At 35.7% G+C, this 27,181-nt stretch overlaps 1 protein-coding gene across 3 annotated transcripts in view; it reads left to right on the forward strand.

Annotated features, from left to right (window-relative positions):
• Positions 1 to 27,181, forward strand: part of G2E3 (G2/M-phase specific E3 ubiquitin protein ligase) — a 70,398-nt gene that overhangs the window by 20,729 nt on the left and 22,488 nt on the right. For 2 of the 3 annotated variants that reach the window (XM_013057597.2, XM_045067641.1), the window contains exons 2-7: positions 6,318 to 6,358; positions 11,320 to 11,417; positions 13,857 to 13,958; positions 17,729 to 17,853; positions 19,010 to 19,175; positions 27,053 to 27,159. In XM_013057597.2, coding sequence (XP_012913051.1) covers positions 6,318 to 6,358; positions 11,320 to 11,417; positions 13,857 to 13,958; positions 17,729 to 17,853; positions 19,010 to 19,175; positions 27,053 to 27,159 — 639 coding nt within the window. The remainder of the gene's footprint in view (positions 1 to 6,317; positions 6,359 to 11,319; positions 11,418 to 13,856; positions 13,959 to 17,728; positions 17,854 to 19,009; positions 19,176 to 27,052; positions 27,160 to 27,181) is intronic. The other variant, XM_013057598.2, reaches the window with a different exon arrangement.

Below are 27,181 nucleotides of genomic sequence, written 5' to 3' on the forward strand. Positions count from 1 at the left end.
CAAAGGGTAAAACAGTTTCTGAAAGGATTGTAGAGAATGGTGAAATTTAGGTGAAATTTAAATGACTAGTGTTTTGATAAGGTCAGGCAAAGCCAGAGCTGTGTGTAAACTAAAGGAGTCAGCATCAGATCTGGACTACACAGTGGACCTATGGTGTTTTTTCTTGAAAACTACAAAATTAAGAGGAAGGAGAAATGTTGTGTTCAGAAAACCCATATCTATAGCTGTGTTTTTTTTTTTTTTTTTTTGGAAATTGAAATTTTTTCTCTGTATCATTAATCATTTAGGTCCTCTTAACAAAAATAGGATATCAGAAAGTTTCCTCATGTCCTTTTGCAGCCATTTCCCTGACTGAAAGACAAGCACTGTTTTGATATTTTCATGGTAGATTAATTTTGCCAGCCTCAGAATATCATATGAATGGAATAATATAAATATGAATGGTATGTAGTACTTTTATTCAGCATCATATCTTTGAGGTTCATTTGTGGGTTTTTTTTTTTTTTTTTTTTTTTTTTTTTTTTGCATCTTACAGCACTTACCTTTTTATTGCTAAGTAGTACTTTTTAAAAAGATTTTAATTTATTTGGGGTAGAGAGCATGAGCATGGGGTGGGGGGGGGGGGGGGCAGAGGGAGAAGAAACAGACTTCCGGTGGAGCAGCAGCCTTGATGTGGAGCTAAATCCTAGGACCCTGACATCATGACCTGAACTAAAGGCAAATGTCTAACAGACTGAGCCACCCAGGTGGCTAAGTAGTATTGTATTTTATCAGTAAACTGCAATTTGTTTATCCATTTTCTTAGTGGTAAACTAGTGGTTTTCAGCTTTAGAGTATCGTGTAGAAAGCTATGAACATTCTTGCATAAGGTTTCTATCTATGTTTTTATTTTTCTTGTAAAAGTAACTAGATGTGAAATTCCTGCATCAAAGACTAGTGTATTGGGTATATGTTTAATCTTTAAGAAAGTGCCAGAACTTGCACTCTTAAATTTCCACCAACAATTTATGTGAGTTTCTCAGTTGATTCATATCCTTTCCAATCTTTGGTGTTGATAGTCTTCTTAATCTTATCCATTATTGTGGGAATGAGGGTATGAAGTGGTCTGTCATAGTGGTTTTAATCTTTTTTTTTTTTTAAGATTTTATTTTTAAGCAATCTCTACATAAAACGTTGGGGCTCAAACTTACAGCCCTGAAATCAAGCGTTCAGTGCTCTACCGGCTGAGTCAGCCAGCAGTGCCTTGGTTTTAATCTTTATTATCCTAATTACAAATGATGTTGAGCGTCTTTTCATGTGTTAACCATTCACATTATCTTCTTCATGAAGTGTCCGTTCATGTCTTTAGCCCATTTTTTTTTTATTGGATTGTTTGCTTTGTATTTGTTGAGTTGTAGGAGTTCTTTATATATTCTAGGTACAAGTCTTTGTCAGATACATCTTTACAAATGCTTTCTCCCAGTCTGTGGCATACTTATTTACTTTCTTAGTCATATCTTTTAATGAATGGAAGCTTTTAATTTTTTTTTTAAAGAGTTCATTTATTTGCCAGAAAAAGAGAGAGCACAGCAGGGAGAACAGCAGGCAGAAAGAGAAGCAGGCTCCATGCGGGACTCAACCCCTGGACCCTAGGAGGTCCTGACCTGAGTCAAAGGCAGACCAACTGAGCCACCAGGCATCCCGGAAGCTTTTAATTTTTAAGTATTGTAATTTATTACTTCTTCTGTTAAAACTTTGGTAGCTGTAGCTTACACAGGTCTATGATCCATTTGAAATTATTTTTTCAGGGGTGCCTGGGTAGCTCAGTTGGTTGGGCAACTGCCTTCGGCTCAGGTCATGATCCTGGAGTCCCAGGATCAAGTCTCGCATCGGGCTCCCTGCTTGGCAGGGAGTCTACTTCTACTTCTGGATTTCCCCCTCTTGTGCACGCTCTCTCTCTCTCTCCCTCATATAAATAAATAAAAGTATTTTTAAAAAAATTAGTATTTTCATGGTGCCAAGTATGGATCAAGGTTCATTTGTTCATTTATTTTCCATATGGATATCCAGTTTTTCCATCACTATTTGTTGACAGCGCCAAATCCTAACCACTAGATCACCAGGGAGGTTCCATCACTATTTGTTGAAAAGGCTTTTCTTTTCCCCATTGATTGCTTTGTTACCTTTGTTAAAAATTGAATAAGTGGAGAAAGATCTATTTCTGGACTTTCTACTTCTGTTCCATTGGTCTATGTGGAATTGTGTATATTAATACACTTGAAAAACTATATAAAGTACTTTTTAGGTATTGGCATACATAGGAAAAATCTTGCCCCTACATGTTTTGCTAGCATTGGAGATCTTTCTTGTGATCAGCTTATAGCCAATGACATTTGGAGGCTTTTCAGCATGGTCCTCTACATACTTCTATGATATTTGTGTGTGTGTGTGTGTGTGTGTGTGACATAAGATTGATGTTCACTTTTAATTCTTTTATATTTATTTGTAATTAGGAGAAAGCTGTTGTTTTAGTGCAGAATTCTGAGACTAGTAATAACAAAAAATTTAGACACCTTTTTTCCTAAAGTAACATAATTATCTGATATGTTACAAAGATCTAGATAGAACTTCATCCCACTATCCACCAACAGATGCCTTGGGTCCTTGCGGTGGGAAGGGGAACAGGAAGAGATGTAGCCACATAGAAAATGTAGTGTAGAACATTGCTTGTCATATCAATATCTCTGGAATATGTATCAGTCATATTAAAAAATTTATTAGCACTGGGGCGCCTGGGTGGCTTAGTGGGTTAAAACCTCTGCCTTCTGCTCAGGTCATGATCTCAGGGTCCTGGGATTGAACCCCACATCGGGCTCTCTGCTTGGCGGGGAGCCTGCTTCCTCCTCTCTCTCTGCCTGCCTCTCTGCCTGCTTGTGATCTCTGTCTGTCAAATAAATAAATAAAATCTTTTAAAAAAAATGTATTAGCACTGTGCTGAATGATACAGGAATATTACCCTCAAGGGATTGCCAGTGTAGCTGAAGAATTAAAAGAATTGAAATAAACATAATACAAAGTAATATGTGGTTAATGTTTGCTTTAAGGTCATTAAGAGAATTTAAGATATCTTTATTGAAGTTGTCTGTATTGTGGACCTCAATCATTATTCTGAGTTACAACGAAGCTTAAAGTAAAAAACAGTTGCAATTTGGGGGAAGGTAAGGAATTATAAACTGGAGAGAGTGGCTCTCAGATGTAAATCTTTGTTATTGGATATTGATTAAACATCACTTATAAATTAAAATTTTTATGTTTAGGTGAACTACAGTTATGTTTATGGAATTTTCCTCAATACTTATGTTTGAATAGATTTTTATAGAGAATTCATCAGAGGTTGAATTATAGAGGCTGGACTCTAGGAAATAAGCTAAGGGTTGCTGGAGGGGAAGTGGGTAGGGGAAGTAGATGATTGGGTGATGGGCATTAAATTAAGGAGGGCACTTGTTGTAATGAACACTGGGTATTATATGCAACCAATGAATCACTAAATTCTACCTCTGAAGCAATAGAAATAATATAACTGGGGGAAAAAAGGAAGTTGAATTATAAAGAACTCCTAATAAAAGAGGCATTTTATTTTTGTATTTATTGTATTTCATCAGTTTTAAGATGGACCCCTATCTACATACATCTTTTAGAATGTTTTAAAATGCCTGGATGGCTCAGTCAGTTAAGGGTCGGCCTTCAGCTTGGGTTGTGAACCCGAGGTCCTGGGATTGAGTTCCATATCTGGCTTCTTGCTCGGCGGGGCATCTGCTTCTCTCTCTGCCTGATGCTCCCCCTGCTTGTGATCTCTCTGTCTCCGACAAATAAATAAATAAACATCTTTAAAAACAATTAAAATAAAATCAGGTTGTGGTCCTACTTTGGCCAGTGAGGCAGTCTGCAGTCATTGTAGGAACATGTATAAATATCAAAAGTGTTGTCATATGCCTGTAGAGTAAAAGCCATGCTTCTTAAAGCAAAACAAAACAAAACAAAACAAAAAAACCTCTAGAAAACACTTTTTTAAAAAATATATTATTTATTTGAGAGGGAGTAAGTGAAAGAGAAAGGACGAATTGGTAGAGGGATGGGAAGAGAGAGAAAGAAGAGGACTCCCTGCTAAGCAGAGAGCCTGATGGGGGGACTCAATCCCAGGACCCTCATGACCTCAGCCAGCAGATGTTTAACCAACTGAGCCACCCAGGTGCCCCTAGAAAACACTAAAATACTACTTTAATATTGCATGAATAGTTGTGGGGAGGAGTTGGGAAAGATAGGCTGGACCTACTTAATTGCAAAGCTTAATTACTGTGGGGCTCTTTAGTTGTTTTATGGATCTTTTTTTTTTTTTTTTTAAGATTTTATTTATTTATTTGACAGACAGAGATCACAAATAGGCAGAGAGGCAGGCAGAGAGAGACAGGGGGAAGTAAGCTCCCCGCTGAGCAGAGAGCCCCATGCGGGACTAGATCCCGGGCCCTGAGATCATGACCTGAGCCGAAGGCAGAGGCTTTAACCCACTGAGCCACCCAGGCACTCCTGTTTAATGGATTCTTTTAAGAACTACCAATCTCGTTGGCACATATGATTTTTTGTAAGGACGATCCAGGGACTACCAAAGGCTTGGAGACAAAATGATCCAAATTTGGACTGTGCCCTTTTTTTTTTTTTTTTTAAGATTTTATTTATTTGACAGATCACAAGTAGGCAGAGAGGCAGGCAGAGAGAGAGGAGGAAGCAGGCTCCCCACAGAGCAGAGAGCCCGATGCGGGGCTGGATCCCAGGACGCTGGGATCATGACCTGAGCCGAAGGCAGAGGCTTTAACCCACTGAGCCACCCAGGCGCCCCGGACTATGACTTTTTAAAAACACAAAAGTAATATGAGAAAATCAGTATTTAAACCCAAAACAGTTCTTACAATGAGTATGAAATATAAATTCCAAAGTGTAAAAAAGCATTGATGGAATTTGATAGTAATTTTTGTAGGGGGGTTTTGTCCTTTCTTTGCCATTTAATATTCTGTGTTATTTGTTGTGGTCTTACTATTTTCATGTGAAGTGGCATAGTCACTCATTTATGGGTTAGTCTTTTCCCATTTAATGAGCTCTGACTCTGGACAGATATTTAACTTCTCTGAGCATCAGTGTGAAAACTAAAATGAGATTACATTTATTTACATAGTAGCATTATTAAGTTTATTCTTTTCTACTTAAATTCCAAGAGCTTACACATACATTGTCTACTTGAATCTCATAGCATTTTAAGTAGGCTGTTTATATATTTTTGGTAAAGTAATGTTCTTCTGATCTTTTCAAACTAGAGAACAGTTAGAAAAGGTACGTTTCAGTAATGGATATGAGTAACTTTGTTAAATAGTAGGGAGTGAGGAGACAGGCAGATCACTGTCTTTCAGTATGCACAAGGTTGAACGTTCTATTAGAAGATATGATATGGCAGATTCTTGCAGCTCTGTGAAGAATCCCTGAAAATGCAGGCCACAAATATAGCTTGGTAAGGATTGTTTTGTAGGCTACTCAGTGGCGTTGCTATTGATGATGCAACTTTTTTTTCCCTAAATAATGAACAACTCCTGATAGTTATAAACAAAAATAAAGTACAGATTTTCTTGACTTACATAGGAGTTGTAGTTTGAAAATAATTAATTTTGTTCTAAAATAGCAAGGAAAAAAAGGCTTTGTTTTATGTGTCAAATGGGCTTAGGTTCTAGGTTAATGTAATTACAATATTTTTTAACCTATTCAAATGTTCAGCTGGAAATTTGGAGGTCTAAACTACTTGTTAACGTAGGTCTTTTTGGTGCATTAAGTCCTAACGTCTTTTCACTAAATCCCAGTAGTCATCTTAATCTTCTTGACCACTAAAAAACATTTCCTCTGATTTTTTTAAGAAGATTTTATTTATTTATTTGATAGAGATCACAAGTAGGCAGAGAGAGAGAGGGGGAAGCAGGCTCCCTGCCTAGCAGAGAGCCTGATGCGGGTCTCGATCCTAGGATTCTGGGATCATGACCTGAGCCGAAGGCAGAAGCTTAACCCACTGAGCCACCCAGGCACCCCCATTTCCTCTGATTTTAACACTGATCCCAGACTTTAACATGTTTGTTGAAAACCAGTGGTTTTAGATATGTGAAAGGGAAGGAAAATTAAGTACTAGGGAAATAAATAATTATACAACTTATTTGTAATGATGCAGTGACTAAATTTTATTAAGGTGGATAATTTGAAACTTTGGAAATTAAGATGGCTGTATTGTATGTTCTCATTTTTCCTAGTAAAATGAATGAAAATAAGCCTGGTGCCTCACAAAATCTCGGTAAGTAAAATACTTAAAACGTTTTCAAATATAATTTTTAAAACATTAAGATATTTTATTCTTGCTTTTTTATTACAAAAACTTTTTAGAATTCTGACTCAAAATATAGGAATGAGTTCCCTAATCCATGCTTTTGTTCATTCATCCATATATGAAAGTATAGTATTACATGTATTCATTTCAACAAAAATCTGCTGTAAGGGGACAATTTGCCAAATTTTATTTGTATTCTCTATATGTATTTATCAGCTTTTTGTATGACTTTCTTATATAAGGAAAAATGCAGGTGAGACCATTTTAAACTATGGTTAAAATTGTTTAAACATTTTAAACAAAACTTCACATGAAAAGGAAAACTCATCTGTAGGTGCCCACAACAATCTAAAATAGATTCAGAGACTTTTGCTTTTAGTTGTTGATTTCTTCATTTATTAGTTTTAACAGTATGTATATATTTGCTACCATGGAAAATGAGAAATTTAAGTTGTTTTATTTTATATTCTTTTGCCACTACTCCTCTCATCTACCCTTTTTAAGATTTATTTTTTATTCCCTCACAAATTAAAATATACTTAAAACCCTATTTTGACCATCACTGATAGAGAGTATCTGTTAACTCCACATCATGTTGGGTAAGGAAATTTGTGCTCTTAATTCTCCCTCTACTTTGCTTTTCTGCTTCTACCAGTAGACTTCTGTCCACTGTGCTAATTGTTCTGAAACTTAGTAATTCATGGTCTACCTTCATGTATTTGTGGACTGAAAATACTACCCTTACTCTTATTCTTCCTTAAGATTGACTTAGTTTTTTACTTGTATGAATGTGTTTATGTCATGTTAATACAGCCAGTATCATTTGCATAGTTAGAAGGTGATCTTAGTTTAGTGAAGTCAGAACTATGTTACTGAATTTTAAATATTAAAATTAAAAAAACAACTAAGTGCAAATATGAACAAAAGCAGTCTACTTATAAAAATGCAGGCCTGAAAAAAAAAATGCATGCCTAAAACCTAGTCTGTTCTGCATCCAGTATCTCCATACACTGGATGAAGAGAGGGAAAGGAAACAAATGGAAAAGCTGCTGGTCCGCAGTATAATAGCAAAAGCAGCTCCATCCAGTGCTCATCATCAGTACTTCTCTTCTCAAGTCTCAGCTCATTCCTTGTATTCCTTTTCCTTTTGATAGCTGTATGCACATTTACAGCTAAGAGTATAGGGACTGGGGATGATGGAATTAAGATGAGAGCTGACGGTATAAGATGTCCAATAAACAAATGGCAATTTTCTGGAGTTTATGTCAGAAAAGGGGGGAGTTTTAATCTTTTGAAAGATTGAGCAAAGGGCTTTCAGTTATGGCTTATCTCATTAACCTGTAGTGAGGGAGGGCAAATATAGGGGAGATATTTTAAAGACATTAAATATTAGTTCATGATGTTTTTTTCCAGTCCTGAAATCTATTTTGTGATTAGCCTGTTAACCATTAGCCAAATTTACCATTTCAATGCATGATATCCATTCTTGATTACATATATTGGCTAAATAATTAGTAAATAGAACTAACTGCTGTAATAGGTAAATGCTGTGGTCTTACAGGTTTAACACAACAAAAGTTTATTACTTCCGTATGTTATAATTTAGTGTGGATTAGTTAGGGGTTGGAACAAATGGGGAGTTTCTGTTCCATGCTATCACTTAGAGATTCAAGCTCCTTTCATCTGCTGTCTTAAGATTCTCGGTTTTTTCTCTTCAGCCAATGATTTTTCTCATTGTTTTATTAATGTTATTAGAAATTATCTGTAGACATTAACATCATAAGTTAGAAAAGATTGATAATTTTATTAATGTTTATTCGGTTATATGTAGCTACCATGCCCTTTTAATTATACTTGTGACTTCTCCAAGGTTAGACAAGCAAGAATGTAGTGCCCGGATTTAACTCAGATCTCCCTGACTCTACGATTTGCCTTTTTAAATTATTATTGTTACAGATATATATATATATCTAGATATATATATATATATATATCATAAAATTCACCATTTTAACTATTTTAAAGTGTGCGGTATGGTGGCAGTTAGTACATTCACAATGTTGTACAACCATCACTGCTATCTAGTTCCAGAACATTTTCATCATCCCCAAAGGAAACTATTAGGCAGTTACTTTTCATTTCCCTTCTCCTTGGTCCCTGGAAACCACCAATCTGCTTTTTTGTCTGTCTCTGTGGATTTACCTATTCTGGAAAAGTTAATTTATTATATAAATGGAGTCATAAGTATGTGACCTCTTGTGCTTGGCTTGTTTTACTTAGCATAATGTTTCTAGTCTCATTGATGTTGTAGTAGGTATCAGTACCTTTTTTTTTTTTTAAGATTTTATTTATTTATTTGACAGAGAGAGATCACAAGTAGACAGAGAGGCAGGCAGAGAGAGAGAGGGAAGAAGGCTCCCTGCTGAGCAGAGAGCCCGATGCGGGACTCGATCCCAGGACCCTGAGATCATGACCTGAGCCGAAGGCAGCGGCTTAACCCACTGAGCCACCCAGGCGCCCAGTACTTTATTTCTTTTTACAGCTGAATAATATTCCATTGTACGGATATAACATATTAATTTACCCAATTCATCCATCCATTGATGGACATTTGGTTTATTTTCCCTTTTTGGCTATTGAGAAAAGCACTGTTAAAATTTAAAAAACAGTATTTGTTTGAACATCCACTTTCTGTTCTTTGGCATATATACCCAGGAGTGGAAGTATTGTATCATGGTAACTACGTTTAAGTTTTTGAGGAACTCTCAAATTATTTTTCCTAAGTCACTGTACCATTTTACATTTCCACCAGCAGTGTGTGAGGAGTCCTATTTTTCCATATTTTTGTCAGCATTTGCTTTTTTTTTTTTTACATTTTGATTATAGCCATCCTAATGGATGTGAAGGGATAGCTCATTGTGGTTTTGATTTGCATTTCCCTGATGATTAAAATAGTAAAGACAGTTAATATCTTTCAATATGCTTATTGGCTAGTTATATTTTTTCTTTGGAAAAATGTTTATTCAAATCATTTGTTCCCTTTTAAAATTGGTTGTGTTTTTATTGAGTTAAAAGAATTTAGATCAAGTGTAAACACTAGATCCTTAACAGGTATAAGGTTTCCAAATATATTCTCCCACTCTGTAGATCGTCTTTCCACTCTCTTTAGTGTCCTTTGATAGCAAAAACGTTTAAAACTTAGATAAAGTCCAGTTTATCTATTTTTTTTTCATTTTTACTTTTGCTCTTGGTTTCATGTGATCGCTAAGAAACCATTGCCAATCCAAGGTTATAAAGATTTACCCCTGTATTTTCTTCTAAGAGTTTAGTTTTGGTACTTAACATTTAGGTCTTTGATTTTTTTTTTTTTTTAAAGATTTATTTATTTGAGAAAATGTGAGCTGGGGGAGCTGTAAGAGGGACAGCAGAGGATCTTAGGTAGACTCCCTGCTGAGTATGGAGCCTGATGTAGAGCACAATCCCAACACCCCGAGATCATGACCAGAGCCAAAATCAAGAGTCAGACACTTAACTCATTGAGCTACCAAGGCACCCCATCTTTGATCTGTTTTGATTTAAATTTTGTATATGGTGTCAGGTAGGGGTTCGTTTTCATTATCTCACATGTGGCTATCAAGCTGTCCTAGTACCATTTATTGAAGAGACTGTTTTTTTCCCCATGAACGACTTTGGCATTCTTGTTCAAAATTAATTGACCATAGATATATATGTTTATTTCTGGACTCTTTTCCTGTTGTTCTGTATCACTGTCCTTATGCCACTACAACACTTTTGATTTTGTAGCATTTTTTCTAAGTTTTGAATTTCCTCTTTTTTTCTAGGTCAGTCTGACTAAAAAGTTTTTTCAGTTCTGTTGATCTTTACAGAAAAGGAGCTTCATTTTTTATTGGTTCTCTATTGTTTCTGTTTTCTGTGTCATCTGTCTATGCTATAGTGTTTATTTTTTCATTCCTTCTTTTAGCTTTTGGCTTAATATGCTCTTATTTTTCTAGTTCTTTAAGGTTAAAATTGTTACTGATTTGGGGGTCTTTCTTTTTTCATACTGGCTTACATAAAGATCATCCAGCCTTGAGCGTGTGTGCGTCCTCTAGATTCCCTGTTATCTGTGGGAGCTTTTCAAAGCCTTTATTTACCCATGTATCTCCTTTTCCCAACTTCTTTCCTTGGTCTTTTGGTCTGTCACCTGCTTGTCCTGTCTGTTCCCCTTTACTCCAGGTGCTTCATCTAGTCCTAAATGCTTTTGGCAGAGAAAGTCCTGAGGCAGGCAAAACAGTGGCAGGCATCTGAGCCCATCCCTCAGGGATCCACCACACAGATCAAACCACATAATCATTTTTCTTTAAGAATGAGGTTCATTTTTACCTCCTCTTGGACAGTGCAAACCTGGAACATGGGCCATCGTACCTAAGGCCCTTCATTGCTCAGATGAAGAGTGGGGGATGGTAGGCAGGTAAGTTATAAAATGCCACAAAGTGCTCACCGGAATTTACCATTCTGTTTCTTTATTGAGCATTCTCCTAATTTTTGTAATTTTTAAAATTAGATTTCAGAATTTCTGAAAAGTTGATTCTGACAGTTTTGGCAGCTTAATTTGTTGCTTAGGTGGGGAGATAAGAGTTTTGGAGTTTCCTAATCCATTACATTCTGTGATGTTATCCTACAAGTTGCCATTTTAATTATGCACTGGAATTCATCATTAAAATTTACTTAAAAATGTAAAGTCTAAAACAATGATGTTTATTGCTTTAGAAATAGGTGTTAGAAATTTTTAAGTTACTGATGATATAATGTGATATGCTCTCTCAGAAAGAATTGAATACACCACTTGAGAGAAGCTCCAGTTCCATAGGTTTTATTTTAAAAATTTAAAAATATTTTTTATATCTATTTACTTTTTTCACTGTTAGCTTGTGTTTTTTGTCGAAAAAATGATGACTGTCCTAATAAATACGGAGAAAAGAAAACTAATGAGAAATGGAATCTCACTGTACATTATTATTGTTTGGTGAGTATAATCTATAATTAAATCCTGGAAATTTAATACTCTTCTAAAGAAGACAATTAGATCTTGATGGCTGGTTTCTGAGAATTGGATAAGTCATTCTGCTTCTCTGGATCTCATTTTGCATCTGTATAAAATAAGGTTATTCATTTATTAAATTGTAAGATTGTGAAATTATTTGGTATGTATGTAGGAAGATCTGTCATCATTATCTGTTTATTTTTGCCTACCCTTTAGGGCCTAAGTGAAAAAAGGGAAAAAATGGTTAGGTCTCTAAGGGAGTTGTCTTTTTATCACTTTCTTTTTTTCCATTATTGCTAGTGATAAATCTCAGAAAAGAGTTGCTTGAAGCTTGAGGGAGAAGAAGGGAAGTATTTTATTTTGCAAATAACCTGGAAAGAAAAGTTCTAAATAAAGGTACTAAAAATTTGTGGGCAAGGAAGTAGATGAATTTATGGGTCACTCGGAAGAAAGAAAAAGTGGTTTCGTACTGATAGTCTTTCATTTGAGTTTCCCCTTCCCTCCCCCAACTTTTCACCTCCCTGAGTCTGTGTCTTAAGATATTAATGGCACCATCACTGCCTTAGCATGCCAAGACTGCAGCTAATACTGTATGAGTTATATATTGCCACTTAAATTATCCTGAATTTTAGCAGCTTAAACAATTATTATCCTTAACATTTTCTGAGGGTCAGGAATCTGGTATTGGCTGAACTGGGTAGTTCTGGCTCAGGGGCTCTCATGAGGTTATAAGTGAGATGTCAGCCAGGGTTCAGTCACATGAAGGTTAGATTGGGCTGGAGGATCAATTTCTGATGGCTCACTCACATGGCTTTTGGCCTTAGTACTTAATACCTGTTGACAAGAGCCTCCATTTCTTACTTCCTGGGTACCTCCATAGGGTACTTACAGCATGGCATCTGGCTTCTTCCAGAGCAAGTGATAAAAGAGGGAGGGAGGGACGGATAGACAAGACACCAAGATAGAACCATATGACCTAGTCTTCTCGGTCACATACTACTGTCACTTTTACTTTATTCTCTTTGTTAGAACTGAGTCATTAAGGCTAGCCCACATTCAAGTAGAAGGGAGTTAGGCCCCATCTCTTAAAGGAAGAAGTATCAATAAGTTTGTAGATCTGTTTTTATACCTACCCAGCATCCATTTTTAAAACTCTAGATGTTTCCTTAAGAAACCATCTAACATTTCTTGTGGTTCTCAAAGACTACAGTTTTGTGTCTCAAGTACTCTGTGGGTTAAATAGACTTCTAGACTGGTCTGGGAACCTAATTACTTTGTACTGAGATTTAAGGGAACATGAATTTGGCATTCCAAATTTGTTTCTAAGTTGAAAGTCTTATATTTTGTATTACCAAGGGAAACCTTCTCATTTTTTGGAGAGTTTATTTTACTTTTTATCAGAATTAGGAGAGCTATTTTATTAGTCATTGGGGTTTTTTTTCTTAACCAATTCTTAAGTAATATGTATTTTTTTGTTTTCTCTAGGATATATTATACTGATTAAAATAATCCTCTAATCACAAATTTGAAGTATTTTTGAATTATTTAATATATTTAATTTGATCAAATATCCTTTATGTTCTGTTTTTCGTTAATGAATATAATAATTCAAAAGATACCCACCTTAAGTTCAACACTTACAAGATCCTATTTCACTGTGAACAGGAAAGTGCAGTAATGTTATAAATGATAATGGAATGTTAGAGCTTAAAGAGACTTAGAGACAACCTAGTACAGTTTTTATTTTTGTGTTTAAGGTGAGAGACATTAAATTACTTGCCTGAAGTTCCAGAAAGTTGAACACAGAGCCTGGTTTGCAAGCCAGGATTTCTTAGTCACAGTTCCATGTGTTTTCTTGATTCATATTTCCGTAACATATTTAAACTGAAGTTAAAAGATTTTTAAAGACTCAAACATTTATGTTAACCATGATTCAATAGGTTTCCATAAATACACCTTTTATGATTCAGAATCCAGCTACATTTAAAGTTAGCCTGAAATATCACTGATAAACTGAATTAGCTCCTAAAAGTTTACTATTATTGCATTTATACCTTTCAGCATATACCACCTTTTTCCCCCTAAATCTTCATTATAGATGTTTTCTGCCTTGCATTCTTCCTTTTTCTGTTATTTCCTGGAATACTTTTAGAAATCACTTTGGTTCCAAATCAGAGAATGTGAGTAGCCTCTTACTTTGATCATGAAATATAACTATTATAGATAAGAGTTGCTTGAGATTTAAGTTATGTCCATTTTTATAGGAACATTATATATATTATATGTGTATATTAATATATATAAACACATGCATTATATATATTTATATATTCACACATTTTACATATATATAAATACATATATGTGTATATATATTCTAATTTCTTGAAGTCTATTTTCTAATTGAGAATATATTTATAGTTGATGTCAAGTGGAATTTGGCAGAGAGGTAAAGAAGAAGAAGGAGTTTACGGTTTTCTAATAGAAGACATCAGAAAAGAAGTGAACAGGGCTTCTAAACTGGTAAGTAAATTGTTTTACTCATTATACTTACATACCATAAATATAATCATACTAGGGAAGATTTTTCTGTTCTGGAAACCTAAAAGACTTTAATTTTATGTTCAAATGCTTATTTTTGTCACATAAGGTAAGTTTTAGAAGAAATTATTGTAAATTTTAAAAGAACTATTTGCAAATTTATAAAAAGGGGTTTTTTGGATAAATTTTAGAAGAACTATTTGCAAATAAAAGTGAGATTAACCAACCCTGAACAATGTATGTGACAATGCTATTTTCATGTCCTTATTTTATTCCAACCTATTCATCATTTCACCCACTTCTACCATCAGAATAATGGTCATACTTCTACTCAGTCAACCTGGATGTTCACTTTTCATTCTTACACCTCATTTGTTGGGTTGACATGATGGGTTGAGGTGAAAATTACACAGCTGTGCAGACCAGTAATTTATGATATCTCCATCTCTTGTGGGCATTCTGTGACATTGTGTACCTTTGTTCATTGCCTTCTTATGCCTTCTTATGTTCTTCTTATATTCTACACTTTAACCCCTTATTCATTTAATTGTAGTTTGTGAATCTTCTCTTTGATACCTACTATATTAAATACAAGAAGAGGATTTTAGGTTTCCATTTGGTCTGAGTAGGAATGAGTTAGAAAATGATAAGATTAAAAAAAATGAGAATGGTGGAAGTGCAGGGAATTTTTTTCAGAGAATATAGCTGGAACTGATGGTTTCAATGGAGGAGGAGTTTTGGGTAATGAGAGAATTCATTATTATACTGGAGTAGTGATAGAAGGTATTGACCCATCATAGTTGAAGGATTCAAAAGTTGTCTCATCAATGTAGAAGTTGTTTACAATGGTAGCAAGATAAGATATAGAGAAAGGTGCCAAAGTGTGGAGGAAGTTAGTAGGTGGCAGAGCTTAAATAGCATCAGGTTCAAAGGACCAGATTCTTTAAAGTATGAAGGCAAATTTGTGACCTACAGCCTGCAACAGAGAACTAAAATAATGTTCTGATCCCCCCCCCACCGCCCTTGCCTATTTCCATATCCTCCTTCTAACCCTTGCCAAGTCTGGATGAGAGTAAAGGAGGATGGGAAAATAAGTAACTTCATTCAAGAAATCCTATCAGGGAAGCAACCATATAGAAACCTTTATTTTAGTTGAGGCAAAAAAAAAAAAAAAAAAAGGAGGCAATTATTTTCGAAGATGTTGAGGATTCTGGGGACTAGATGGTAAAATAGAGGCTATGGGACACAAGAGAAAATCTTGGGAGAAGGGTTAGCGATGGCATTTATCTAAGGACCATGTGAGAATATTTGTATTAAAATTCCTCAACCTCCTGATGATAGTGAACTTGTGAAAGATGACCTCAAAAGATCTCCTTGCATTTTGGAACTATCTGGGGGTATTTATTTATTTATTTATTTATGAAGATTATTATTTTTTTATTAACATGTAATACTTGTTTCAGGGGTACAGGTCTATGATTCATCAATCTTACAAAATTCACAGCACTCACCATAGCACATACCCTCCCCGGTGTCCCATCTCCCAGCTGCCCCATCCCTCCCATCCCCTTCCATTCCAACAACCTTCAGTTTCGGAAATACCAGTTTTCTTAAAACATCTGAATCCTCTCTGACTATATTGTGAACCCCCCCCCCTTTTAAGATTATTTATTTTAGAGAGCACCAGCAGGAAGGGTAGGGGGAAGGGGAGAGAGAATATCAACAGATTCTGCACTGAGCGTGGAGCCCAAGTTGGGACTTTGACCCTACAACTCTGAGATCATGACCTGAGCTGAAACTGAGTCGGATACTCAACCTACTGTGCCACCCAGGCTCCCTTGGTGTGAACCTTGGAGAATATCTTTATCCTGAAGAAGTTGTCTCCATTTGTTACATTAAGCTAGAGTTCCTTATGTCAGTTTACTGGAAGAGCCTCATGTTGGCAAGGTATTCTCCAGTAATCTAGTGTTACTTCATGGGTGTGTGTAAGACTGTATAATCCCTTCATCAGTGACCATTTTATAATGGCTATTTCAAGGGTTCCAAGATGTTTTAGATACTGCTCTGTATCTTAGTAATGACTGAATCATCTAATAGTCTTTGTGTTCATATACCACTGTTTTATTTTAGTTAGTGGCAACAGTACTATATTTTTTTCCTTTGAGCTACCATAATAAATTACCACAAACTGAGTCATTTAAAACAAAAGTTTGTTCTCATAATTTTGGAGACTAGAAATTTCAAATCAGCCTCTCAGAAGGATTGGTTCTTTCTGGGAGCTCTGAGGGAGAATCCCTATTTGTGCTTCTCTCCAAGTTTCTGGTGGGTGCTGGTAACCTTTGGCATTACTTGGCTTGTGGCAACATAACTCCAGTCTCTGCTTCAAGCTTCACATGTTCACATGGTTTTCCTGTCTGTGTGTATATGTCTTAAATTTCCTTCTCCTTTAACTTATAAGGACACCGGTCATTTGATTACGTACCACCCTAAATCCAGGATGGGTTCATCTTGAGATCTTTAACTTAATTACATTTACAAAGACCCTGTTTCTTGGGTGGCTCAGTCTGCTAAGTGTACCACGCTTGGTTTTGGCTCAGGTCATAATCTCATGGGTGGTGAAATTGAGCCCCAAGTTGGGCCCTGTCTTTGGTTGGGAGTCTGCTTGAAGATTCTTTCCCTCTGCTTCTCTCCCAACTTGCACAGGCGCTAGCTTTCTCTCTCTAAAATAAATAAATATTTAAAAACAAAGACCCTATTTCTATTTTTTTTAAAGATTTTATTTATTTATTCGACAGACAGAGATCACAAGTAGGCAGACAGGCAGGCAGAAAGAGAGAGAGGAGGAACCAGGCTCCCTGCCAAGCAGAGAGCCAGAAGTGGGGCTTGATCCCAGGACCCTGGGATCATGACTGGAGCCAAAGGCAGAGGCTTTAACCCACTGAGCCACCCAAGCACCTCCAAAGACCCTATTTCTAAAGGAGGTCACATTCATAGGTACCAAGAATAAGGACTAGAGCATATCTTTTGTGGGGGATGAGGGATATCACTACGTAATCTGTTACGGGTATGTAATACTCTTTCATTTGGTTAGGATAGGGTGAGCCTAGCTGATTTATTTTCACAGATTGGTTTTTAGTGTTGTTTTGCTGTTCTCCTTGATGAATGTTTCCTATTTATGTGTTTTTTTTTTCCTTTTTTTTTCTTAAGATTTTTATTTATTTGACAGAGATCACAATTAGGCAGAGAGGCAGGCAGAGAGAGAGAGGAAGGGAAGCAGGCTCCCCGCTGAGCAGAGAGCTTGATGTGGGGCTTGATCCCCGGACCCTGGGATCATGACCTGAGCTGAAGGCAGAGGCTTTAACCCACTGAGCCACCCAGGCACTGCCTCCTATTTATGTGTTTTTTTAATTGAGATTTGAGACTTTAATGTATAGCCATTATGTTTATAAACCTTTCAGCTGAAAATATTTTAGCCAGTTAGGAAGGAGAAGAAGCCTCTCTGTCCAATCCACAGGTTAGATTAGAGATGACTCTTACCAGAAATTGTTATAGGAGTGAGTCTTTAGTGTCTTTAGACTGTCTCTGGGTAGAACAGTTTTTTTTCAGAAATTGCTTTAATAAACCATCATCATAGCTGTTGTGTGATGAAAATAATTTTCAGATTCCCCACAGGAATATTCACTTATACCTTAGTCATACTGTATTACTCAGATTTTGTATGTTAAGACCTCTGTTTTCATACTTTCTTCTAGAAATGCTGTATTTGCAAGAAGACTGGTGCTTCAATCGGCTGTGTTACACCCCGATGTAAACGAAGTTATCATTTCCCATGTGGACTTCAGAGAGAATGTATTTTCCAATTTACTGGAAATTTTGCGTAAGTTAATCATTGAATATGAAAGATAAGTGTTAAGGAAAAGTGGAAAATGGATATGGATATCCCAATGATATAAAACCTTTGTAAAATTCTTTTCAGAGCTGTACTGAGTTTTTTTTTTGGATTGCTTCCCTCTTCGTTTTTGGAGTCCTCTCTATCTGCAAAGTCTTGGGAACTGCCAGTCTTAAATGGGCTTAATAATTAATATTTACCTTCAATTTTCAGCTCTAGAATATAATATGAAACTGTTAATTTCTTAATATTTTAGAAAAATTTCCAGCTTACATAATTCTAGATTTTTATGTCACTCTTTAGATTTATGGTCCATTCTTCTTCCAAAGGCCATATGTATTTCTCATTGAGTAAATTGAAGGCACTTAAATTTGGTGGAGTCCAAAAAAATTAATATTTTGCCCTGGAGTGCTCCTTATAATATTTACTTTCTGAATCTAGCTTTAAGCATCAAGATTTATGAATTTTAGTATTTGATTTTATGAATGTTCTATTTCTTTTAGTTTTTGTGTTCTTGACTTATGGATTGTTAGCATGTATAAAACTGGACTTTAGCAAATGGAAATAAATTTAATGGGTTAGGAATAGGCTTTTATTTATATTTTATGTTACAAAATTTAAATATTTCTTTTTACGTTCCCTCTTTAATTTTACGTAATATTGAGTGTAATAGTGTTGCTAACAATATTACATAGAATTCTCAACATAATACTAGTTACTGAAATTCTAGGAATTAAGTCTTTTTTTTTTCTTTTTAAGATTTTATTTATTTAAGAGAGAGCAGTAGCAGGGAAGAGAGGGAGAAGCAGGCTTCTCACTGAGCAGGGAGCCCAACATGGGGCTCAATCTCAGGATCCTGGGATCATGACCTGAGACAAGGCCAGATGCTTAATCAACTGATCTACCCAGGTGCCCCTCTATGAGTTAAGTCTTAGCACCAAAAGGTTCACATTCTGAAAGTCCTGCTCTCCTTGGTCATAGTTTGTGAGACTGATTAAGAATGCCAAAGTTCCAGTCTTGTAGGTTAATTATGAGAGATTTACAACCAAGTTTCCTCTTAAAAATGTGAATTGTAATGCTATTGCTAGCCTCATTGTGTTTTGAAATTTATTAGGTGTTGTTTTTAAATAATTTACATTTTTAGGTCATTCTGTTGGAAACATCGACCTGTCCAAATAATTACATCTAATAATTATAGAGACTCCTTACCATGTACCATTTGTTTGGAATATCTTGAGCCTGTTCCGACTTATAGCATATTACGAAGTCCTTGTTGTAAGAATGCTTGGTTTCATAGAGACTGTTTACAGGTAAGTTCTTTTGTAAGCTTTTTCTGATACAAAATTTGTTCCTTGCTGATTTGAATTTTCTTTTATTTACTTACTGATTTATGTAATCTCTACACCCAGCATAAAGCTCAAACTCATGATCAAGAGTTGCATGTTCTTCTGACAGCCAACCAGGCACCCCAATTGTAAAGAGTTGACCTGTGTCAACCTCTACTTGTAACTTGAAAACAGCTTTATTAGAGCATATTTTACATACAAAATTTGATCTATTAAAGTGTACAACTAACATTTTAATAAATACTTTAGAACACTACCTTTTAATGTATATTTACACTTAAAAGTTTTTGTTGTTTTGACCTAAGGATTTTGTTTGTATTTCACAATGAATAAAACACAGATTTAATTGCCAAGTTCATTTACATATTTAAGCTTAGAAAACCAAGAAATGTGAAATGATAATTTAGTGGGAAGCTAAAATATTTAAATGTTGAGGCCTTTTAAAGAAAAAAAAGCTATGGTAAACACTTTATCACAGCTTCTTGACAGGGACTGATTACTGTTTATTGAATTAAAGGTATTCTTTTTGAAAGCCACCTGATATGTCAAACCTGACGTCCTGATGTTTTGATTTTTTTTTTTTTTTAAGATTTTATATAGTTATTTGAGAGAAAGAGAGAGCATGAGCCAGAGAGGGAAGAGGGGAGGGGGACAGGACGGCTGAGGGTGAAGGAGAAGCAGAGTCCCTGCTCAGCAGGGAACATGACCTGAGCTGAAGACAGATGCTTAGCCAACTAAGCCACCTAGGCACGCCTAATAATGAGTTTTTAGGCAAATATCACAAAACATACAACATTAAACACTTTAATATTTATTTGATTCAGAAAATTCTTGAAGATTTTAGGAAGAGCTCACTTATTAATAACATCAAATATAATAATGTACATGTGTGAAAGTGCCAACTGATAGACAATTACAGTTAATAGAATGCCAAATTAACAAAGAATGTAATTAAATTTAACACTTTTTTTAGAGCTTGACTTTTATTATTGTTTAGTAAAATAAAATGTTATTAATGATTACAGGTTATTCACAGAAGTATTTTTGAAAGGTAGGAGATGTTGTAAATCCCCTTATATTTCAAGAAAGTCTTAAAAGTACTAATAGTCAAAGTACATGAGTGAATCGAACAATAGACAGTAATTATGCCACTTCTTAAGTAGTGATCACTCAACCTAGTGCAAAATATACTTTCAAAATTATAGTTTATCCTACTAAACCCCTGCAGTTTCACTAGGGGTGATGTCCCCTGCCTTTGAAGTTACAAATCTTCTATGCCATCTTGATTATATGTAGAAACAGAATATTCAGTATCTTAATGGACCATACTTTATAGCACACGTGGATAGAATGAGTGAAGCACAGAAGTTGAGTATGGGATTTGATGCTGCTTCTGCCTACACTCAAGGTCTGTTGGTACACCAAAAGACCAGAATGGAACGACTTCAAAGAGAACTTGACATTCGCAAGAAAAAGCTGGGTAAACTAAAATATGAGGTCAATGAAGTAGAAAATAATCTAATTCAAAGGCACCTGAAAAGATCAAATTCCATATCCCAAATACTTTCACTCAGAGAAAGGCAGCAGTTGAGAATCTGTAGTAGACAACTCCAGATTAACATTAACAAAAGAAATTATCTTTTTCAGGTACAAGGACCACATTTTATTTTTATTACTATTCGTAACTTTATGACAGAATTGGATTTGTAGATCCTCTACCACTAAAACCCAAAGATCCAGGGTCCACCATTAAAACACCAAGGACTCATTTTTTTTCTTCCCTACCCCCACAACCCTCCACCCTGCCTCTCATATTCCTCATATCAGGGAGATCATATGATAATTGTCTTTCTCTGATTGACTTATTTCGCTCAGCATAATGAAACAAGATGGGATTGGGAGGGAGACAAACCATAGGAGACTCTTAATGTCACAAAACAAACTGAGGGTTGCTGGGGGTATGGAGACAGCTCTTGGGTTTTGGACATTGGGGAGGGTATGTGCTATGGTAAGTGCTGCGAAGTGTATAAGCCTGACGATTCACAGACCTGTACTCCTGGGCCAAATAATACATTATATGTTAATTAAAAACAAAACAAAACAAGGACTCAAGACACAGACAATGATGAGGGGTCTCCATGGAATTATACTGCCTGTATTTCTTTGAGTCATCCTTGGCTGTCTCAATCTGCTGTGAACAGTGAAAGATGCCAAGGCATTTCTGAGCCAAAAGGCCCTATATCTCTAAAATCACATCTGAAGTTCAAGAAACTAGTCTGTCATCAAAGTTTTACAGCCTCCTAGGATTTTGTCAAATGGAAGGTGTGGCAAGATCCTGTTCTGCTAATGTTAAATAACAGCCCACAGAGGTAGTAATACCTCAGTCCAATGTCATGGACAGTTGAAATTCATCCCGTGAATGGTAATCCACTGAAGATTTGATTGCCTGCTGCCTAATCATGTACAGTGTTCCCAGGAGCCCATTGTGGATAATTCTCAGTGTATTAATGCCTAGGTGTTCCCAGCACCTTTTTTTTAAATTTATTTAAATTCAAGTTAGTTAAGATAAACTAATACTGGTTTCAGGAGTAGACTTTAGTGATTCATCGCTAACATATAACCCTCAGTGCCCAATACCTTTTGCCCCTCATGTCACTACCAAATTTTGATAGGATGAAGGAATAGAGCAGTGGCTTGCTTTCTTTTTTAAGATTATTTGAAAGCTAGAGTGTTGTGGGGGAGGGGACAGAGGAAGAACAGGGAGAAATAGAATCCTCCAGCAGACTGCCTGCTGAGCCTAGAGCCCAACATGGGGCATGATCCCTGGACCCAGAGATCGTGACCTGAACCAAAATCAAAAGTCAGCCACTTAACTGAGCCACCCAGACACCTCGTACTTTCCTTCCTTTCTTTCTTTTTTTTTAAAGTCTCAGGTGAAACACTACTTATATTAAGAAACAAGGTTTTATTCTTTAAAAACTGCTGCCTCATGGTACCATTGGACAGGGGACAAACTTCATGATTTCCTGGTACTCTTGGCCTTTTCTTTGTCTTCCCTAAAAATGTCTCCACTCTGTGAAGCCAGCCTGCGTATAGGGTATAAAGATGAAAAGGAAAGCAGCATGCATTGTCTATAAAAACATACAGTGAAATATCCCAAAGCTCTTGAGTTTAAGTGATTTCTTTTCTTCTTTATTGTTTCCTTCTATTTCTATATGTATAGTGCAGTAGTCTTTTGTTAACTGATTTTCTTTTCCCCTTTTAATGATTAAGCACGATTGTGTCCCTTTTTAGGCCTTACCTGAGAGAAGAAGTGCCTTAAGATAAAATTTTTACTTAATTTCATTTAGTGAAATGAAACTGCACAAAATAACTTTCCTCTACTTATTCTTACTTTGCCCTTGTCAGTGTTGATGTTCTACGAAGATGCAGACAGATGGTGCCCAGTGAACCGCAGGAAATATTACAAGACTCATGTCTATAAAGTCACACCATATATTGACTTTAGCAGTAGGTGACACGACACAGTGTGAATCTTCCACAGGGAAGCTTAAAATATCTTTAACCCAATGATAGAGCAACAAGGTTAAGCTTGTTTCATCTGCCTGGTGTCCCACAGAACTTTCACAAGAAATTACTATTGGGAAAGTACGGTTTTCAAAACCAGCAATAGCAGCAGTACCGACAGCCTTGGTTTCCAGAGAGGTTTAAATGCCTTACTGTTGGGACCCTCAATATCTAAACATAACTTGATGACAGTATCATGTATTTATAAAACAAAGCTAATCATATTTAGGACAACTGAAGAAAAGCTGGAAAAAGAAAAAGCAAAATTTGAACACTGAAGCAACCTTAAGCCATCTCTTTTTATACTGATAATATATTTTTATAAAGAGCAAATATTCAGATGGCCAGGAATATATATAACTAAATGAAATCAAGTAAAAGAAATAACTGTACATTAAAAAAAATTATGAAATTATATATCCATACTTACAGTGGGGTCAAGGGAAGTGCTGAAAATGTAACAAAAGGTAAGAGATCATGATGACTATCATGCAAATTGATATTTTTAAAATAAGTAGGATTGTTACAGGTCATTTATATAAGTATCAAAGCCTTGACTTCCAGGCTTTGCATCTGGTATATGGGAAGTATGACAATTCTAGTTAATGAGACCATAGAACCAAAGCCCTTATATATGTGGTGCATTTTGTAAAACTACGCCTTCATCTGCAGTCTGTGTGAAGATTGATTAAACTATTTTTACTTGTTTTACTAATAAAAACATAATTTGGATAAAGAAAAGTACTTGATTCATATTTTGCATGAGGCTTGAACTTTTTTTTTTAAGATTTTATTTATTTATTTGACAGAGAAAAAGATCACAAGTAGGCAGAGAGGCAGGCATAGAGAGAGGGGGCAGCAGGCTCCCTGCTGAGCAGAGAGCCCAATGCGGTCCCGATCCCAGGACCCTGAGATCATGACCTGAGCTGAAGGCAGAGGCTTAACCCACTGAGCCACCCAGGCGCCCCGGAACTTTTTTATATTTAGGATTATTCTGTTAAAAGTGTCAGGATGAAGGCTATTTTGTTGGCTACATTTTATAAATTTTATTCTTTCTTTTTTTTTAAAGATTTTATTTATTCGTTTAACAAAAAGGGAGAGTACAAGCAGGGAGAGCAGCAGGCAGAGTGGGAGGGAAGCAGTCTCCCTGCTGAGCCAGGAGCCGGATGTGGCATCCATCCCAGGACCCTAGGATCACGACCTGAGCTGAAGGCAGCCACTTAATGAACTGAGCCACCCAGGCGTCCCTATATTCTGTTATTTCTTATAAAGAAGTATTTATAAAAGTATCTAGGGAGTATAGTTCATAAATACCATAAAAACTTATCTTTACCTAATGAGGAACAATTTCACATTGTATGAGAATTTTACAAAAGTAATTTATCTTAATTAAGAGTTTGTATTTAAATAAATGTAATTGCTGTCAAATATGTCATCTTGTTAATTTTATAAGGGCATGTTATTTTTCAAAACAATTAAGATTTGCCTCAGTCAACAAATAAGAAAATAAAGAAGATTTGCTTCAGTTATTTGTTAGTAATGAAATGCAGAGAGGTTCTCAAACTTGGCTCTCGTATTCATAGAGCTTTTTGTGAGCACTGAAAATACCAAATTTCTAATCCTGTCATTAAAAAGTGAAAATAGAGGGGCACCTGGGTGGCTCAGTGGGTTAAAGCCTCTGCCTTCGGCTCAGGTCATGATCCCAGGGTCCTGGGATCGAGCCCCGGTCTGGCTCTCTGCTCTGCAGGGAGCCTGCTTCCTTCCCCCCACCTCTGCCTGCCTCTCTGCCTACTTGTGATCTCTCTCTCTGTCAAATAAATAAAATCTTAAAAAAAAAAAAAAAAGGGTGAAAATAGGACGCCAGGGTGGCTAAGTGGGTTAAGCCCCTGCCTTCAGCTTAGGTCATGATCTCAAGGTCCTGGAATCGAGTCCCGCATTAGGCTCTCTGCTTGGCAGGGAGCCTGCTTCCTCCTCTCTCTGCCTGCCTCTCTTCCTACTTGGGATCTCACTCTGTCAAATTAATATATAAAATCTTTAAAAATATATTTTTTAAAAAAGTGAAAATGATATACTTATAAAAATGTAGGTCTACTTTATGCAAATGTAAAACAAAATCACAGCCACATGGACACTTCTCTATGACATAAATATGAACATGCAGTTGTTATTTGATTAGAGACCAGTAAGAACTAATTCTTGAGCCATGTTCTGTAAAGGAGCTACAGTGCCTTTTTCATTTTGTCACAAGTCTTAACTGTAATAGTGAATGGAGGCTATCCTGTTATATAACAATACCTGAGGAAAAATATTTTTATTCTCTGAACTTCATTAATACAAGAGTTGAAGGAAGAACAGTCCTATAAATAGAATGACAATTGAAGGTAGTTAAGCATATTTCATCATTTGTGGCCTCTACAGTGCTATATACATTGGGATTTTATAAGGAGAGAGTGCAGATTAGTATTTTAAAGCTAACTTCTCTTCACAGACTTGTACCCCTGGGGATAAAAATATGTTTATTTAAAACAAACAAACAAAAACAAAATGGAAAAAAAAGAGTTAATAAAGGTTTGTGATTAAAGCTAACTTCTCATTCTGCGTGTATAGAGAATTGTTACTATTGTTCAATTTGGATTTCTCCATCATTGCAGTGGTCTTGTATCTTCTTTATGCTCTATGTTGTGGTTTTTGTTTTTGTTTTTGTTTTGTTTTGTTGGGTTTTTTTTTGCTCCATACTAGGCACTCCCTTGTATCATATCTATTTATTAAGATCTTGATATCTGTGTATAATTACTATTAAAGGCCTTTTAGGTTCAGAAATTTCAGTAACTGGTTGCTTTCCTCCCACATTCTTTGTGTGTATGTCCCACTTGCAACTAATTTTTTGTTTTGTTTTGTTTTTAATTTTATTTATTTAAGTAATCTCTGCATCCAGTGTGAGACACAGACCCATGACCCCGAGACCCAAGAATTACATGCTCTTCTTCTGACCACTCCAGCCAGGTGCCCCACTGCTAGTGTTTTTTGAACCTGAATTCTTTTGTTTTCTTTATCATTCATAAGCCATCCCCAAGTCCATCAGGTCTACCTAATAGATATTTTTTGTATATCTTTTTTGTTCCTAACCTCTGCTTTAAATCCTCTGTGATATAACTTTAGACACTTAAAAAAAATAACTAGACTTTTGAAGGGGCCTACTAACTGGCCTTTTCTCCTGTATACCTTAATCTATATTAATTCTTCACATATAATACTGGCTTTGATTTTTCTATCTAATCTCATTACTGAGTTAGACACATAATGTAATTGCCATTATGTAATCCCTAAGCATATTATTAATTAGTTCCCTGATCATGTCGTACTCTTGCCATAGAGACTTGATATATGCAATTCCCTATCCTTGTAATGCCTTTTGTCACGTTTTCCTGGCAAACCTTTGTTTCTTCTTCCAAACTTAACTTTGACATCACTATTTTGACATTTTTGTCAGGCTCTTATGTAGGCTTAGGTACTTATTCATTTCTCTTCCATGTATATACTTTAAAACACACACAGACACACACAGACACACACACACATTTTACAAGTAATATAATTGTATCTCACCATTATTCCTTAAAAATAGGATGTAAGTTATTTTGTTTCTATTTTTGGTACATAAGAGTATTGTTATCTACGTAGTATGGGTTATATAGCTCACCTACGGGTTAAGTAGCTGTTAAATGTGTGCTACTAGTTTATTTTGTTTTGTTTTTAGGGATTGGCTACTCTTTCTAGTAGGTTTATACTTTTCTGCTCCTGAGTTCCCGCTGTCTGTGGCTTCTATATATCTATTTACTGAAGCAGTGAGAGTAGGTTTTATACTTCTCTTCTTTTAGGAAAAAAACTAGCTTAGAGATTGAGTTAAAAACAGAATCAAGGATGTTTTATAAAGTAACACTTAAACATTCCTCCTAGATGAAGTAATTCAATATTTTTACTGCTTTATTCACTAAGACTGATGGACAGCATGATATGTGTGGAAATGACATTGAATAAAAAGGTTGAGAAAGATAGATGTAAAGCTAAGAACAGCCAATTTATTAACTTTGGGGGGGGATCTCAAAATTTTAGCAGTAGAATAACTTCATTTATCAAAGCTTGAGAACTGGCATAGAAAATATGTTTTCATAATATATTAAGTGAAAAGTAGCACATACTCTCTTAGCTATTACAATTTATGACCTGATACCTGGTTAAATTATTAACAATAGATTTCCTTTTTTCCGTGATAGGTTCAAGCAATAAATGCAGGAGTGTTTTTCTTTAGATGCACAATATGCAATAATAGTGATATATTTCAGAAAGAGATGCTAAGAATGGGAATTCATATTCCTGAAAAGTGAGTACCATTTAGTCTTTTA

Source organism: Mustela putorius, unplaced genomic scaffold (genome assembly GCF_011764305.1).
Source record: "Mustela putorius furo isolate JIRA1106 unplaced genomic scaffold, ASM1176430v1.1 tig00003898_pilon_pilon_pilon, whole genome shotgun sequence".
NCBI classification, from domain to species: domain Eukaryota; kingdom Metazoa; phylum Chordata; class Mammalia; order Carnivora; family Mustelidae; genus Mustela; species Mustela putorius.